This window comes from Lampris incognitus, chromosome 19 (assembly GCF_029633865.1).
Source record: "Lampris incognitus isolate fLamInc1 chromosome 19, fLamInc1.hap2, whole genome shotgun sequence".
In the NCBI taxonomy this organism is placed as follows: Eukaryota; Metazoa; Chordata; class Actinopteri; order Lampriformes; family Lampridae; genus Lampris; species Lampris incognitus.
Window position 1 is genome coordinate 28,142,215 of NC_079229.1, and position 19,235 is coordinate 28,161,449.

Consider the following 19,235-nt stretch of genomic DNA (forward strand, 5'->3'; position numbering starts at 1 on the left):
AGCGTCGCATGACGTCACGTATTTTAAACGGGCTTTTCAACTGCCGGCTGCGCGACGCTGGGGACCATATGCAGATATGGACAAACACACCAAGTCCACTTTTAACCGAATTATCCTTTTACAGTTCAACATAACGTAAACTGAGCGGATTTCTGTCGTTATTATTATTATTATTTGTCACAAAACAAAGGTTATGCAATACACACACACACACATATATATATATATAGTATATATATATATATATATGTGTGTGTGTGTGGGGTATATATATATAGTATTATTATTATTATTATTATTATTAGTGGTTATTTGTTTATTTGTATTATTTATGTGTATGAAGTTTGTGAAACATTGCAAACGCTGATCTGTCAAACATGCAAACGCTGATCTCTGAAGCGGTGCGGGGATAAATACATAAATGAATGAATGAATGAATACAAAAGAAAGAAAGAAAGAGAGGAAGAAGGAAAGAAAGAAAGACAAGAGTGCCGAACTGGCCCTCCTCGTGCATCACCAGTTGAAAAAGTCTCTTTCTCTGCATTGAACTGGCTTTGTCTAATTAACACAAGGCCTTAATTGCGCTGACGGGGTGCAGTTGTTTAAAGTGAACTCTGCTGGGATCTCTCTGCGTGAGAGCGTGCGTGCGTGTGTGTGTGTGTGTGTGCGCGCGCGCGGGTGTAGAAATCCGAAACGATCCCTGCACGAGAACAATCCCAATTCAGATGAGATTTATCTACGCCAGACCGATCAGACGGATTAAGGGTTAAAAACCCATTTTCAAAGGGACATTCACTCTACTGGCCTCTGCCCCTAAACGGGGCGCATGTCTCCCCGCGGCTGGCGTGCACATCCTCACCGCGCCAACATAAATAAACAGGCCCGCACAAGCCTCCGCGTCACAGCTGAACACGACGCGGTCGCGTCCCTAGCTCCGAAATCTCGAGTAGGGGGGGATGATTTGAGCCCCTGTTATGAGTTTAATCTGGATGCCATATCAAGATGCGTACTCCTGGACTGACCCAGGATGAGAAGGGGAGGGGGAGGGGGTGGGGGCACCAACTTCTGGTACTACAATACGAAGCACCAAAACCAACAAAATAAAGAAAGAACAAATACAGATGCAGAATCATCAAACGGGGGAGACGTGCTTTCACGTTTTCGGGGAAGCACGTCCATCCACGGGGGGGAGGTGGGGGTGGTGGTGGAGGTGGCCTGGAGAGGGAGCAAAGGCCTGCAGGGAGGAGGAGGTGTGAGCCGGGCACACATCTGCAGCATGCAGCCCCCCTCTCTGATCTGTGAGCTGGCACACATCACGGCGTCCATTCACAAATCCTCCTCTGCGCGTCACCTTTTCATTCCGCGGTATAGACTACTGAACCCTGCACGGTGACGTCTGAGACAATCCTACTAAGCGGGGCGGGGGTGGGGGGGTGGGGGGGTTAGGTTAGGATCTCAAGGACACGCACATGCGCACAACGCGCGCCCGGTTTACTGGCAGCGTAGGAGGACAGTATACTACATGTATAGACGGGAGATCAACCCGGCTGCTGGGCAGGCGGCCGAGGTGCAAAATGTGCCAACCCCCGTGTGTGCTGTAAAAATCCAATATTTGCTATCGGGAACCCCGACAGGTGATGAACGGGTGCTTTTTGAAGCGCAAACGAGAGACGGGACTCGGCTATTGAGCAAGGTTAAAATATTGAGCAATATGGGATCCAACCTTGCATGGGGGGGGGGGGGTAAACAAAACCCTATAAATATTCATTTTTTTAAGCAGAACATGAGAGGGTTTAGACGATCTGAACGAGCACGGAATTTAACTATGTCTTAAGTGTACGCACGTGGAGTGACGTAACGGGCCACTTCCATTATTCCGTAAGCGCGTGGTAACAAATAACTAATATCAGTGATAAATAGCATACAATAAGATTAACGGGGGGGGTCGACAGATAATATTTTTGTGAGCCTGCTGGCGGTTATTTGGATGTTATCTGGCATATTAAAGTACACGGAAGGAGAAACACTCTTATCAGGACTATGAAAACTGGTCCCATCAAATCATATGATGCCAGGTTGGGAGGGGGGGATCACGCAGGCTCCAGTTTAAAGGGCTTTTCAACTGCCAGGGTTTAAAAGAAACGGCCGTCTCTAAATAGACAGCCGGCCCGCCTTTTGACACTTACGAAACACGTCAAATTAAAAAAGAAAAAGAAGAAGAATTTTAAACACCCAGGCGCTGGCAAACACACCGCTACTGCCCATTGGCCGTACGTATTTGCGTGCACGCGGCCGCCCCGTATTGCGCAATCGTTTGACCGTAATGATGTCACGTGAAAGAAAAAAGACAAACGTCTGTTCGCTGCAGCGAAACACGCGGACGCCTTGATATGACGCGCTCCAAACGCGCAAGGCTGGAGAGGGCGCGGGCCTGCAGTCAGGATCATCACACAACCAAGTCACGCCATGCAAGACATCACCATATTCTACTATACTCTACTCTACTATATACTATACTGTACTATACTCTACTCTACTATATACTACACTGTACTACACTGTACTCTACTATATACTATACTGTACTATACTCTACTATATACTATACTGTACTATACTCTACTATATACTATACTATGCTATAATGTACTATACTGTACTGTACTATACTCTACTATACTATACTGTAATATAATTTACTATACTGTACTATACTATAATATATACTATACTCTACTATATACTATACTGTACTATACTATACACTATACTATACTCTACTATATACTATACTGTACTATACTCTACTCTACTATATACTATACTATACTATATACTGTACTGTACTGTACCAACGAGCATTTTAAGATGACATGCAAATGTGCCAAAGTCCTCGCTGTGAATATTTGGCACTTTACAAGTGGCGCAATGGGCTAATATCGACCATTACGCACTACAGCCAATAAGTTGCTTAGAACAGATTTTTTAAAAACGAGAAACGTTGAGTTTCTTGATTTTTTTGGGGGGGTTCGGTGGATGGAGGCGAATAAAATGTATCACGCCACAACAAATCTACGCAAGTTGGCCGCACACAGCTGAAACACGCCGAGCCCCGTGTTCACCTTCGGCCAGGACGTCGCGCTGCTCTGCAAATATCTCGACGAGCCGCCGTCTGAGGCGGGACGCCACGCGGGAGGCTGCTGGCGAGGAAGCCGGCCTGGGTCGGTCGGTAATGGCTGACAGATGCCGAACGGCGGTGCCAGTCACGAGCACGAGCCCCACCCGTGTCACGTGCACACCAACACAAACCGCTGCAACTTGACAAAAGACAACAGCGCCCATATGAAAGCCACGATGGCGGCATGCGCTTGTGTGCTACGCGACTGCGGGTCTGTGACGGTGTCCTCCCCGCCGGAGCCTGCTATTTCGCCGGGGCTGAGGGCGGCGGGCGGACCCGGGTTAGAGGCCAAGCCCGGGCAGCGGCCCGTCGGTGCTGCCCATTGTCTGCCGCTTGTTCAGCAGCGCTCAGCCCAGTCCGGGCGCCCCGTCAACAAGGGGAAGAATCGCTGCAAGAGAGGCGCGTCTTTCCCTCCAACCACTGCTGGAATAAGACGGACCAGACCCTTTGCAGAGGGAACTATAAGACAAGCAATAACAGAGGACGCAGTTCGGATGTATCTGGAGACGTTGGAAGTGTCTCTCGTCAAATCACGTCAGTAGTTCACCCAGCACTGTTGCCTAAAAAGAGTCGACACATGCTTTTGGCACGGTGAGAATCCGCATACGCAGCTGGGCTGCATAAGTTCTCCTTAAACACAACCTGCAAGTTTAATTTCAACCCCCCCCCCAACCAATATTGTGTTTATTCTTAAGACTTCATCGGTATTGTTTGTGCAACTTGCATCAGGTTTACTGCCAGTGTAAAGCGCTGACAAGCGGAGCATATGTGCCGCATCCGGCTTAGCATGGCAGAAAGAGGGCTTATTGGTGGGGTTTTAGCGTGCCACCACAGATCTAATGTCAACTTTTGGCCAGTGTCACGTATAGCAAGCCTGCACCAAGTCTGCAAAAATGTCCTACTGGAGAAAAATAAACCTCGACATCGGGTCACACAGATCACAAAGCAGGTCTTGGAAGTCGAAATAAACAAGCGGACTGGCAGCGCCCCTCCAAACAGGTTGCGAGTTATTTATCACTTCTGCACAAGGCTGCACACTACCAATGGGGGGGGGGGGTATAGCAAACAGTTGGGCTTGTAAATTAACTGTCCAAGGGGATCCCCACACTCACTTTTGTACTTCACTGGTCCGCGATGATGACGATGACGATGATGATGATGATGCCCCCTTTTCTACGCGCAGCCAAACAATGCGATGCACAGCTGAGGACGCCCTCCCGCAGCGGCGGCGCTCCCGGAAACAGGAGCGCAAACTTTAGAGGCGGTCAGCAAAAGTCAGCCAAAGTTTTTGTGTTTGGCGCGACTCGGCATCCCGCGCCGCGCGCACAAAAAAAAAACAGTTTGTTTGCCTCGCTGGTTTCCTTTAAAGGGGTACGGACCCAATTCCTGCTCGACCGCATGCAGCGTCACGACAGAAATTCCCCCTTAAAAGTGTCCACCCCGTCCTCTCTCTCTCCTCATCAGCCCGGTTCCCAACGCGTGCACGAGGGGAGGATGATGATGACGATGATGATGATGATGATGGTGGTGGTGGTGGTGACGATAACGGTGGACGCTTATTAACGCTCGCTCGCGTTTGGTTGCATTTCAAGTTGGGACGCATCGCTTGGCCGGGGGAGAAGTTTACTACACGGCGCGCCATGATCTGTGTTTACAGCCTTTACACTGGGCGGAAGACGGGCGAGTGGATTTCTGGATCGCATCTCCACGTGGCGCCGGAGCAGATGAGCCGTTCGGGAGGGGGGGGGGGGCTCATTAGATGTAACGGGACGGCGTCTCGCGCCACAGCCCGGCTGCCGCATTTCACCTTGTTTAGGAACTTTAGTGCAAGTCCAGTACAGCACCGCACTAGTCCAGTACAGCACGGCACAAGTCCAGTACAGCACGGCACAGCTGTTTGCACATATACAGACACAGACTGCACTGTTCCCACCGTGTTGTATGTTTTAAGCAGGCATATTCATGTGCACGTTTGCATCGTTTCTTCTTCTTCTTCTTTGCAGGTTGAAACTGATAGACGGTGTTGCGTGTTTGTAACAGCGAGGGGTGGGGAGGGGAGAGGGGGAGGATGGTGGTGGTGGTGGTGGGGGGGGCAGCGAGACTATCAGCGAGCCCGCACGATGGATCTCGGTGTGTTCTCTCCGTAATTTCAGGACTCTTCCCCTTTAGTAAGGCGAGGCTGCGTGTTAGTGGGTGACTCTCCATCCCTGTCAGGTGGTGAGCTCTCTCCCTCCCCATTGGTCCGAGGCACGTGTCTGGGATAACGGCCGCGACGTCACTTCGGGGGCTCGTATTGAAAATAAGAACAAAACTCCAGAGTGAGAGTATTTCAGGATCAGTTAGAAGCCTCTTTATTTACCCTTAGTTTAGTTTATAGGCGGCCCGTATTGATTGCGCCGAAAACGGATATCGCCAAATTGGATGTGCAAATGGCAAATATCGTAGCGATCCGACACCAGATATAGCCAAGCCTGGGAATATATATGACCAAAACTATGTTTTTCTCAGAGGACACTACCGCAAGACCTTGCATGGTGTCCAAGGCACTTATTCGTATCTGAGGGGTTTTTCTTTTTTTACTTTTCTTTTTCTTTTTTCTTTTTTTTTAATTGTACAAAATTTGAAGTTATTTCCTCCCCCCGCCCCTGAAGTCCTTTGCACATTTTTTTTTTATTGCAGGAGAGTGACAAAGGGGTTAAAAAGAGAGTAAAGTGGAAAGTGGATCAGTATGGAAGAAAATGATCGTAGCAACAGAGACGTGGAGCGGCAGGAGCCGGCGGACGAATCCAACAGAGCCATCCTCCCCCTTTTACAAGCGCCTGGAAACCTGCAGATCCCTCACCGGGTCACCAATTTCTTCATCGACAACATCCTGCGGCCGGATTTCGGGCGCAAAAAGGAAGGGACGACGAACCGGGACGAGGGCAGCCTGCCCGCCAGAGAGAGTCACAGCCCCGCCGCGCCTCGCACCGAGCAGGTGGGCAGCGCGGTGCCGGCGGAGGGCACCTCCACCCCTCACATCGTCTCCGCCGGCGCCAGGAAGCCCGCGATAGCGGCCGGCGGAGAGTCCCTGAAAGCCCGCGGGGAGAGCGGAGACCAGTGCCTAAGCTCAGACTCAGACAGTTCCCAAGCCAGCTCAAACGTATCCACGAGTCAGTCCATGCTGTGGCCAGCCTGGGTGTACTGCACCAGATACTCGGACAGGCCCTCATCAGGTACGGTTGTGCAGTTTTACCACCCGTTTTTTTTTTCTTCGCCATTTCTCATCGTAGGCTAACCTGAAATACCCCCCCGGAACACGCTGACCCCGAATGCCTTGACCGACTTCTCCACGCAGGCTGCAGCACGCGGGGCGAAACGCGTTGCACTTTTCTTTTCTCTTTTTTTTTGCACGTTCGCCCGCTGAAAAAAATACAAATAAATAACGCGAATGCGATGTGTGTTTTTTTTTCTTTCTTGCAACGCGCGGCTCTTTCCGTTGTTCGCTCGCTCGCGTTTCGTCATAACGCAAAACCGTTCGTGCACAAACAAGACGACGCGTAACCGAAACGACTGTTTCGGACAGAAGCCGGGGATTAAATGGGAGAGGAAGGAGACAACGCTACGTGCGCTAATTGTTAATCGAGATTTGCTTTCCGCGACAATAGTCTTCGCCTGCAGTTTCAAATGAAAAAAAAAAAAGACGCAAACAATTGTAGCAACCAAAAAACAAAAAAAAAACAACGATCGGAATATTAATTTAAAACTGTGCACAGATTTTATTTTCATTTTTTTTGTCTCCCTGTTAAGTTAGGCTATACTTATACTTTCAGCACCGTGCACCTTCAACGACCATCTTCGGCTCGAGCCCAATAACAGAGTCCAGTAGAAGCACATTATTTACCCACGTTATAATGAAATAATTGGCCATATTCCCCCCCCCCCCCGGAGAACTGCAATATGTTGCTATTGGATGTCGTTTTTTGTTGTTGTTGTTGTTGTTACAATGGCTTTTCTTCTCGTTAAAAGCCAACGTGTTGTGTGTGTGTGGGGATGAATTAAATATGCATGTGTTTTGACAATGGAAGATCCCATGTCGAGGTGCACAATATCTGGCTACAGCTCACACAGATCGGGGGGGGGTGGTCGTTTCGCATAGCCCCACTGCTATTTTAAAGCAAACTCAAAACTTTTAGTTAAACCAGTGCATTCTCGTTTATCCTTCTTATGAGGTACGGTAATTATACACACACACACACACACACACATATATATATATATATATATATATATATATATATATATATATATAATAACGTGGGGGTGCGTTCTAACGGTGTACTGTGGACGTGCATGGCGTACATAGGCGACAGCGTTAGCCTAATATGGTTGTAGTGTGGGCAGGGTTTTTTTTTTTTTTTTGCTTTTTAATAATCAGGTGAGCGTTTTGAAAAATCACAGCTTGATTCGTCGATCAAACGATAATTTCAAACAGCCTTGTGTGTTGAGATGCCCCACCACCACCACCACCACCCTAACACCACCACCACTACTAACCGGTTAGCTTACCGCTTTCACCAGCATCGCCTCGCGCGGACGTCGTTCTAGAGACCGGGGGAGATTTGAAACGCGCGCACGTGCCCAACTCACTTCCTGTCGCCGATTTCGAGGCGTTCCGAGGCGGCCCGGAGGACGCTGGCTAGCTAGTGCGTACCGAGCCAAAGCGAGACGTGTTGGTTTTCCATGTAGCCTACGTCAACTTACTGGGCTAGTTCTGCAGCAGGCTGCAGCTAGACGTGGGCCTGCATGCCTGACGACAGGTTCACTGGCCGGCCACCACAATACACTGGGTTCTGCAGACCGGTTGTGTTGTTACTGTGTGTATGCAATGGGTCGAGGGCCAGGCGAACGAGAGGTAGTAGCTAAAGGGCGAAGGAGGAGGGGGGGTTGCTTGAACGCCCAGTTCTCGTTTATTTCCATGGCACTGATCACACGTCTGCCAGCGTTTCCTGTTTCATTTGTTCGCCGAGTTTTCGGCGGCAACAACGCCATCAGAATCTGGACGACGATAGGCGTCGTACCTATTGGACGCAGTGTTGTTGTTGGGTTTTATTTTTGTTTTTTTTTGTAGCTTGATCGTGAAGCAGTGTGTTTTCCTGTCCCCCCCCCACCCACCAAATCACAGGGCCAAGATCTCGAAAACCAAAGAAGAAATCAACCAGCAAAGAGGACAAGCGACCACGGACGGCCTTCACCGCAGAACAGCTGCAAAGACTAAAATCGGAGTTCCAGAGCAACCGGTATCTGACGGAGCAGAGACGGCAGAGCCTGGCGCAGGAGCTGGGCCTCAACGAGTCCCAGATCAAGATCTGGTTCCAGAACAAGCGGGCCAAGATCAAGAAGGCCAGCGGCACGAAGAACACACTGGCCTTGCACCTGATGGCACAGGGACTGTACAATCACGCTACCACCACGTCCAAGGACGAGAAATCAGACAGCGACTGATCCCCACAGAACGTTTCTTATCAAGCCTACAATGCAATAATTTCATTGAATAAAGGGCCAGTGTGTAGAGTATACCAGCATAAGTTGATTTAAAAAAAAAAAAAAAAAAAAAAACGAAATATATATAGAGATATTTCTGCAATATCATGTCTATAAAAGGTATTGTATAAAGGTATGTTCACATTGTATGTCGGTTTGTTTTGTTTGTTTGTTTGTTTGTCCCCCCCCTCTCCAGGAAGTATAAACGCTTACTACGCGTCATTTTATACCGCTATTCATTTTTCGCGTTACGTAAAACTGGCACGTGACGTTTCGATCTGTCAGTGGAGTGAACAACTTGCTTAAGTCCAAAGAATATTTCCTGCTGCATCCAGGCAACTGTGAATTTAAATAAATGCTAACCAGATTTTATTTCCATGGTTGTTGGTTTCCTTGGTTCTGTCTGATGTAAAATGGACATATAGCAAGTTTTTTTTTTTTTTTTTTGGAGTGTCAGTTGCGGACCTATAATTGGGCAAAACATGAATTTTTGATACGTACGGTTTTAATACACAGCAGGTTTATAATCATGTAGAGAGGCCTGAAATTCTCCTAACATGCAACTCAAGCCAACTCTATCTTATCTATCTTATCTATCTATCTATCTATCTGTGTGATTGTCCTGTATGTGGCCTCTGGACAAATTCAAAGGCTACGTCTGCGTCCACCGTGTGCGTATTTCTTGCGCAATGCCAATGCGCCAAAGCAGCTGTTGGGAGTTTTTTGAATAGCAATATGATTTGTTTTGGACGCTGCAGTGCTGCCTATGAAGTCAAGAGAGACGAGTCTGTAGCAAACTGACAGTGACGACGAACGATTTTCCTACATATTTGTCTATATATACACACACATTTTATTACATATCCATATATCATAAGGCAAATTCGTTAGTGACTGTATTACAAATGTTGGAAATCTCTTATCGTTGTTGAAAGGACTTCATATGTGTATTTATATAGATTATATTGAGAAAAAAATCTATCCAATGACCAGTGTTGCTTTAGAGTAGATATCTGAGGTGTTTACACTGCTTGTTTATCTTTGCAATAACTTTTTTTTTCCTTTTTTTTTTTTTTGTGAATGAAAATAGTTTATGGGGCCTTTGCATGAAAGCTGCAATTTGTTGTACTTGGGCAAATAACTGTGTTTATAAACTTTGGTCTTTGTCGACGAAAGTATGATCGAGCTAAGTTTTAGACTGTATCCATATACCAAATTGTGGACTTTTGCCTTTCAAAGTGTTTTGTTGTGACTCTGCAAAAAGTGTGTGTGAATTAAAATCCACCAAACAGAACACACTTTGCCTTAAAGTCCCACTGTGGACTTTCTATATGAAACAGAACTGTGCCGAATCAGAGAAGCAGTATTCCTTCAAATGCAGACTATCCAAGTTTATTGCCTTTACGAAAACTGCTGGTACGACATTATGAATCTACTCATCAGCGTATATCTATCTATATATGAACATGTTTAAATGAAAAATTACGACACAGAGTTGTAGAATACAATGCTATTTTTATTTTATGTTGGAAGTATTCTTTGGTATAAATGTACATAATTTGTATCATGTATTAATTGTGTAATTAATTTCCTCCTGAAATCTGGAAAAGAAAAGTAAATAAACCTCACAGATTATACATAAGCATGCTTCATGAATCTCTCTAGAAGAAAAAAAAAAAAAGCAAATGTGAGGCTTCATAGCACCTCATAAGCACAGGGAAAATATTGGGGCCTATAGCTGAAGCCTAGCGAAAATATGATGCCACACTACACACCAAATGGACGTTGACCCCTGAAATTATGTTAAAATGTGGGCAAACAAATGGGTATTGCAAAAGACATCACTGTGATTAAATTAATCTCTGGCACAATTTTAAATCATTATTTCACATCAAACTCAAAAGAATCACAAACACAATCACAAGCATCAGCATTTTCTGCACAAATCCCATATACGCTAGCACCCTCACATATTATGGGCGTTAAGGATAAGACTCGCAGAGGATGAAATTCATGAGGATAAGATTAAAAACATTTGCAAAAGCATCGAAACATTATGCAAGGGGAAGCCTTGAACAATTCCCAGGCATGTTTCTTCGACAATGCCTTATCTGCATTTCCATGCTTGCACCGCTAGTCTTTGAACGCCATGCCTAACGGCCAGTGACTAGCATTAGAGGGGATAGGGCTGTCTTCGAGCCCTGTCTTCAAGACGGTCAGTCTTCTTCACCGCTTCTGAAAAGAGCCTGTGCTTCTATCACAGGGCAGAAATGGGAGACGAAAGGGGAGGGGGGGTGGAAGAGAGAGAGAGAGAGAGAGAGAGAGAGAGAGAGAGCGAGAGAGAGAGAGACCAATGAAGGTCAAAGCCTGTCATGGCTGCAGGTGGCTGGTTTTTCCCCCCGCCCTTCGGTAACCCATTCTCCACACAGGGCTTTCTCACCCACTCCCAATTCCTGCTCTTCTTCTCCGTCTCTCTCTCTGGCTCTCTCTCTCTCTCTCTCTCGCTCGCTCACTCACACACACATGCACACACCACTCTATCACTCGCTCTCCTCTCATCCTTGCTTGGCAAGCCTACACAAATGTGCATGTGCATGCGCACACAAAAACACACACATGCACACAAACGCACAACTAATTCATTTGTTCACACACACACACACACACACACACACACACACACACACAGAGGCAGAGACGCACACACGCATGCCCCAGTTGTTTTGGTTCCTCATTCTGTTTTAATAACGTTTGATTGAAATATTCACAAGACGGGAAACTCAAAGTTTTGATAGGGACGTCAATGTGTGAGCAATGGATAAAGCCATACGGGTTCACTCCCACATCCTCTTAGACTAGCGGGATTTAATTGAAAAATTAAAACGTTCTTTAAATCTATGTGAAGTTCATCTGGGCAAATAACTTGGGAAGTTTTTGTTGTTCAGGCTCCTTCACTGGGACAGTAAATTACGAGAGGGAGCTATACCGCTACACACCGTTATAAAGCGACTAGCTATATCATGTGATCAACCAATTGTAAACAAACGGAACTGCTGCACAACAGGCACACAACAGTCGGTCACTTTCACCGAGTGGCCAGATGGTGCCAAGCATCCCTGGCCCCGTCTCAGAAGTTCAGGATCCCCACGCAGACGGACGGACGCAGAAAGCTAGATACATCGGGGAGGTATCAATGTCTACCTCAAAATACAAAAGGGCCCCATCCAGCTATGGCCTCTCCCACCTCCTTCAGCCCCCAACCCACCCCGCCGCCCCTCCACCCCCTCCCCTACTGTGTCATTTACCCTCAGTTTCTAAATGCTTCCTCCGGCCAGAGTGGAATCTGCTCAGAGGTGCCTGGGCTTTGTGGCGGAAACATAATTAAAGTGGTGAAAGATGTAAAAGGTGAAGAATGGGGATGACATCAGGCCAATTTCACACTTGGCACTCGAATGGCTCGGTCCAAGCCAGGGCTCTTGCCTCGCAACGCAGATCAAAGCCCACTGTCATCGCACCAGCGCAGGGAAAAAAGAGGCAAAAGGACACCTAACTATGCTAATCCCCAGGACGAATATATTTTAATCTTGTTAGAATACAAGTTAATGCCGTGGCTCAGTGACTGAACTTTTTCGGCGAGACTGAGAGGTGGACAGGAGCACTTTTACCTTTTCCACACGAGGTGCCTCTTTCTGGCACCGGACAAACCGTCTGGAGTCCGGTCAAACCTTCTCGGGCGAAGCGAGCGCTCTAACGTATTGTAAAAAGAGGAGAAGAAGAAGAAAAAAAGGCCACATGCAAGCAACAGATACCGTTTACACGCATCCGAAGAGAGGGTAGTTTTCATTAAGAACAATGGTGGAGCAGAACGTCGACCCCAGCGGTTGTGTCAGTGACCCCGTCTGAAACCCCGCTAGGGCAGCTAACATGCAAAGGAAATGAGTATTTTGTGGTCTCGATCGCCGGCTCTCGCATTGAGCCCTTCCCTCTGAAAAGCACCTTGGTAACCCTTGATCTCTCATGTATGAGACTCAGGGCGCTGGGGCCTGCAAAAGTTGACTGACCAGACAATGGTAAGCGGATGCTTTCTGGAAAAGTCACACCCAGGCAACTCTCATTTCACACACCATGTTTGAGTGACCCTTGGAAAAAAAGACGCGAGACTTTGAAATAGTTTCTTTTTGTTCACTTCGGGAACATAAAAAGAAAAGGAAAACATCAAAATGTTCTCTTTTTTTTTTTTAAATTTCCTTCCCATGACCACGTACGGTATATCTTGGAGTTGACGTTCCCAACCTCAAACAGGAATTCACTTACGTGCGATATCTTCGGTATCTGAAAGTAGCCGCTGTAAACTTGTTTATGGGGTGGTTCTGTGAGGGGTGGGTCTGCTGATGGGTTGATGGGACGCATCACAGACCACTGTCGGAGTCCACTGTCAATTTATTTAACTCTCGAACAAACTGAGAAGAAACCATAGACACTGTTTATGGAGGCTTGAATTTCCTCTTAAATAATGGTGAAATTTGCATCATTTCAGCCACTTGTGAAAATGCACACATTTTTCTTCAGCAGGCAACATTCGATGCCGTATTGATTACAGCTTCAACAGAATTACTTACCATAACATCGCACAATGTGCAAACGCTTTGAAGCAAGCAACAAAAACTTTTTAAACCCTTAACTTTACTCACAGGAATCAATGACTGAAACTAGGGCAGGGGTTCGAGACTCAAGATTTCCCTTTTAATGATATGATCTCATATGATTAGCTTATCCATCTTATCTAAGTGAGAGCCATTATTCTTCGCTGTGGCACACACTAATTCATCATAATTCTTATATAAGAATTGCAAAGATGTTCAGTTTCATGTATCCTGCTTAGGGGGGACAGTATGGCATCATACCAACCAATATTCACACACAATACCATCAAATTTCTTCTTTTTCCTTTTTTTAAAATTTTAGTCGGGGCTCATCAATACATGATCATTAATGCATTAAAAGACTCCGATAACATGTAAAGCATAAAAATTCATTTGAAAATGTGTTATTATCATTTGGTTTGGATCAGATTGGAATCATGAAATATTTAAACGCAAGTTTTATTTGGCATTAACGGCCCAAGTTGGTGTGGGGTTTGTAGCACGTCCGCCAAGAGCCATGCTCAGGCGTGCATGCAACTTTCAGCTATAATCTACATACTATTAATACATTCAGTTAACCAAAAAGTCAGACCCTCACATGATTCCAATGACTCTTTGGCAATCTGGCCACACAGAATTTATACACATTAATAAATGTTGATCACACCATCCGACCTCTGATTCACTACTGATTTAAATAACACATCCAGTCCAGGACCCTCGGTATGTGCCCTCTGACACGTTAAAAGCTTTCAAACAGTGAACCAAAGTTAAACAAAACCTGGCAAAACTGTTGAGCAACCACCAGATATTCAGGATAACTATGCCCAAGTTCCCTCAAAACGATGCAGGGTCAGTGTTTTCTCAAACATCTCCCTGTCTGATGCCCTGACATGGAATCTGACTTTTTTATGTCACACTGACACTGCATGGAAGTAAACGTAAACTGATGATGACTTCATAGTTTTTGCAAAACTCTTCCAAGACTGAGGACATTTTGTACTGCTGACTTGGTTATGGGCACAAATGCGAGCAAAGACATCAAAATGAGTTGTAAAGTGATGCTCTGCATGACACCTCCACCAACCTCTACCTCTTTGGTAAGTCAGTGCGGGGAAATTGAGAAAACCCTAATAAAAGCCGAAATATTGCCAGTTTCTTTTGAGTTTAAGAAAAAAAACGGATCCTTGGAATTAAGCTGTACACTGTACAGTCATGTCGTGTCTGGCCTTCTTACCGGGTTTGCGTTGCTGGGAGACTGGAAGCGAGACAGGGTCAAGGGTACATCCGACTCACCTCAGGCCCCCTGTTCTCTCTGGAGACTGGCCTGTCACTCACTCGGAGGTTACGCATCATGGCTGACAGAGGCACAAAGCGAGAGCTCGATGCTGCATCAACACCAGCAACATCATCGGGCGAAACCCATCTCTAGCATGACATCTTCCTCCTAGACAAACCACCAGCCTCCTTCACTGTGGAAAAAAAATACAACATAAATAAAGATCTCATAACCACAACAACAACGATGTTGTTATGCTGTTTACTTTGAGACAAGACACCTTAAAACAGAGGTCTGATTCAGTTTTTAGGACAACATGTGGCTCCTTATTGGGTCCATTCTGCAATTAGTTCTGGAAAGGTTTAAAATGATGTATGTTCACCCTTTATTGAACAATGTTGGCGCAAAGGAGCAACAGAATGACATTTTAAAGCCTTTATTGAGAGTGGACCCACCGTCTCCGCTCCATGAGCTAATTCAAATGGGTTCTTTAGCTCATTAAAACGGCGTTTGGTTGCCTTAGCATTAAATGGGCATTAGTAAGATGAAATAATAAGAGGGTGTATTGAGCTGTTTGACAAAGAACACAGGGTTTCAGTGATCAAGGCCCATACTATTCAAATTGTGCTTTGCACATTTAAAATTAATATGGTCACTGGGATACAGTACTGGACCACTTCTGAATACAAATGACGCAGTCTTCATTGCTGACAAGCCAGACTGAGAGACTCGTTATAACTGTGATACTACAGAAAAATATTGGGTCGCCATTTTTTTCATATAACCTATATGTACAGCACATGAATTGTGAGACACATTTCCATATGAAAATTGATTGAAGTCTCTTCTCAAATTGAAATTTCCCCCCATTTGATCGTGCCAGTGTGGGATAACAGCACATTTTTCTTAAGTAACTAACCGTGTATTACACTGTACAGAATCAATTGGTAACTGAGGGGGGAAAAACACACACACACACACACACAAAAAACCAAAACAACCAACATGTCGGCAATTTCACAAAACCAAGCCTCAATTCCCCAATCTCAGTGTTTTTAAGGGGTCTGCCAGCAACCGATTCTTAGAGTTGTACCACAGCACCATTATGAAAGCGGCAATCTATCATTTGGAGTATAACGAAATGGCCGCTTGCCAAAGCCCTGGAAGGGGGTTCAAGAAACGTTACCACTCTCCAATTCACTGCAACAGAGCTCAGGATGAAGTCCTGTAACCACATTCATGGCAATCGTCCCCCCCCCCATTTTTTTGCATTTTGCTCCTTTTTAACAACGTATCTATGTGGTTTTACTTATGACAATAGGTTTAAATTCAACCTCTCTTACAAGTGTCTATTGGAAGGTGATTTCATTCAATGCTATGAGCAAATGCAGCAACTGACAGACTGTGGTGTAAGAGAGCGCCCTACAATAAACAATTCATTGTGGCTGAACGTGGAGAAAATGGTGGCAAAAACAGGCCAAACCATTGATTAGAGCCGTTTCTGCCCAAGACGTTACATTATTAGAGAATTAAGACCAAAACCAGGGGACCGGTCTTCAGCTTGGGTTGGCGAACAAGGAAAGCGATGGTACATCCGAGCGTGCCTTAGCCCATAGCAGTGGGCGTCTCTTTCTCTCGCTCACTCACTTTGCTGCATGCTGCCATTTTAACTGTTCCTGAGTGGCAGGCGAGAGGGCGGGTTGGCAGTGGCGGCCATGATGGTGGAGTAACTACATCCACTGCACAGGAACAGAGCCCAGCATCCTACTGCTGGCACTACCACGATGCAGGCGCTCTGGTGTGATCAAACACAATTAACAGATTAGGCTACATTATAATTCAGAGCGCTTGTAAAAAAAAAAAATGGTGGGGCTAGGCATGATATTTGTTATTGTTATTCTCGTTCATCAACCTCCTACTGTATGCATTTGACATTTTGGGGAAAATATAAAGGCAGAAATTGAATACGGCTGCTTGGCTGTATGTAGTCAGTTATTGAGCGTGAAACTCTAGTGCAATTATAACGTTTCTCTTTATTTTTTTGCCTTAAATTCAACACGCGCTATGCAAATGGTGACTGAGCCATCTCAGCCCAAAATACTCATGATAAGAAACTAAATATTGAATGTCATTCTGGTGCAGCGGTTAGCAATTAATGAACCCACCAACTCTGGTTTTGACAAAGATTTAATAGTTAATCAGTATAATACATTACACTGCACTCCTCTTCAGATACCACTGATAGCAATATTTTGGATCTTTTTAAGCTAGTCGTGTATACTCACAACAACGAGTAGATCGCAGCTGTATTTTCATCAATTTGTGTTTTCAACTAGCACAATTTTAAACTATAAAACTGTCTGCAATAATGATTTTTTTTTTTAATCCTCACATTTCCTGTTGGAACATTAACAAGAAAAAAATTCTAGAATGGAATATCTGTTTACTACTTGTCATATAATACTCATAATATAATACTACTTACTGAGAAAGACGTCCAAAATGTCCAAGAAAATACAATGAACATCTGATACAATACGTGCCAATTAAAATAAAGAAAAGAAAAAAGAGAAAATATACTTCCATGACGGCCTTGGTGGGAGTAGATATAAACTATTTTCAAGCAAAGGAGCCAAAAAAAATATTTTTTCCCCCGAGACGATAATTGTATCTTTTCAGCATCAGATAAAAAAAGGCTCAAGTGAACAATGTCCTTCAATATTTTGAGCAAGTGCCCCGTTAGGTCTCTTTAAAACTAAAAATATAACAAAAATTGTAAAAAGAAAAAAAAAGAAAGAAAGAAAACACAAGGGGAACTTTTGCCAATATATTCGTGCCAGTGGTCCCAACAAGGAAAATGTGTATTATGTGGGTCACATCCATACCCCTGCCTCCTTTCCCCACCCCCAATGCTCAAAATGTATAAAAAAGAAAAAAAAATGTTCCTTCAATGACCAAAATGACTCTTACCCAACTACATCTAAAGGTCAAAGTTCATTATGTTCCCTTGGCAACACCAGGGCAACAGGCAACGGTGTCTAGACAGGTCATGGTATCTCATGGTATCATGGTTAAAAAAAAAAAAACCCAGCCAACTACCCCCCTGGCTTCTTCCGGAAGGAGGTGTCAGCAGCAGCCAAGTACAGGGTAAACAGGGTGAAGGGGGGTAGGTCGGCCTTTGGCCCCTGTGAGGTCGGATCACCGCCTCCACCCTCCACCGATCAAAGCTGAGGATCTTCCATGCCAGGGACTTGGTCAAAGGGGGCAGGGTCGAGAGATGAACTCTGCGTTTCTGTAATCTGGATGTGTCCAGACCCAATTGTCCTCTTTCACAGCCCAGAATGGACCCTTCCGGTGCCGCTGATTACATTAGGGAGGAGAGCCCCCTTTTCACTGGGGCACCCAGACAAAAGAGCCGCTTCCGTGCACCTCCGCCATCTGGTCCCCAAAATAACAGAAAGAAAAAAAAAGGTCCCAGGAAGAGAATAAGCCCGGCGCACAGCCTCACAGCACTTAAATGAAAAGGATGCTGGTTGAATAGAAGGGATGGCTGGACAGATAAGCAAACATACAGTGAAGCCTCACGCATTTACGCAGAGATTGGGACCCAATCTGCATTAGCAAATAAAGCAGTGTACACGGGCTCTGTTGGACAGGGGTACAAACCATTTAAGGATTTGAGCAAAAATGGATTTCTGCTGTGCACAGAACAGACATACAGAATGCACACTCCACTGCTCCAATACACATACATACATTATTGCAGACAATTTGAACACAAAGGCCCTCCATGTGGTCAAACCCATGCATGACGCACCACACCCATGTGTGCACAGATTTGTGTTGGAAATAACAAGGAGAGGAAATTATCATGATAGGCTGGCTATTGTACATGCTGTCAATGTCTGCACAGAAAATTTAATTTTGGCTACAATTTCTACACGAAATACAAAAAAGTGAGACCATAGGTTGAAGGGTTGGGTAAAACAAAAAAAGGATACCTGCTCTTACGTAATGATCGCTGATACTGAATGTAAGGTGCATTATGGACTACCATTAAAGTCAGGTGTTACTTTAAGACCTAAACTAATGAAAGTGGGGTTGTTGTTTTTTTGGTCAGTGACTGAGGCATCAGGGTTCCTGAAAACACGACTAATGAGGCTCAGGTAACAGAAGTTTTTGCGAATGAAACTCGAGCAGTTTTGAATGAAAGCCTTCACAATCATATCAAAGCAAAATATCAGTCAATAATTTCTTAATCATTCCTTTTGAAAAAAAAAATCTAACTTACAATAAAATATGACTACAACTGCCAAAGGACTTACTCACATCATCTGCTTATCTTGCCCAGGTTTCAGGTAAGCCAGTGTCATGCCATCATAAAATGTGAGAGATTATGGTTTTAGGGCTTTAGTTTACTAATGCTGAAGATATATTGCACTATTTTTAGCTTTTGTTTTGTCCATACACATATTCCCATCATTATCATTATCATTATTGTTGTCATTATCATCATCATCATCGCGTATTAGAACCTACAAGGAAGTCTGAGTGAATAAACTTCATTGTTATTGGCATGGGTGGCAATGCCTGTTGCAATCGTCTGTAGATA

At 45.1% G+C, this 19,235-nt stretch overlaps 1 protein-coding gene across 1 annotated transcript; it reads left to right on the forward strand.

Moving 5' to 3' along the window:
• The first annotated feature begins 5,580 nt into the window (after window positions 1–5,580).
• On the forward strand, window positions 5,581–8,662 carry en2a (engrailed homeobox 2a). The gene is made up of 2 exons (XM_056299069.1): window positions 5,581–6,393; window positions 8,343–8,662. Exons 1-2 carry the CDS (start codon window positions 5,907–5,909, stop codon window positions 8,660–8,662), a joined length of 807 nt encoding a protein of 268 aa, XP_056155044.1. The 5' UTR covers window positions 5,581–5,906.
• Window positions 8,663–19,235: the final 10,573 nt, after the last annotated feature.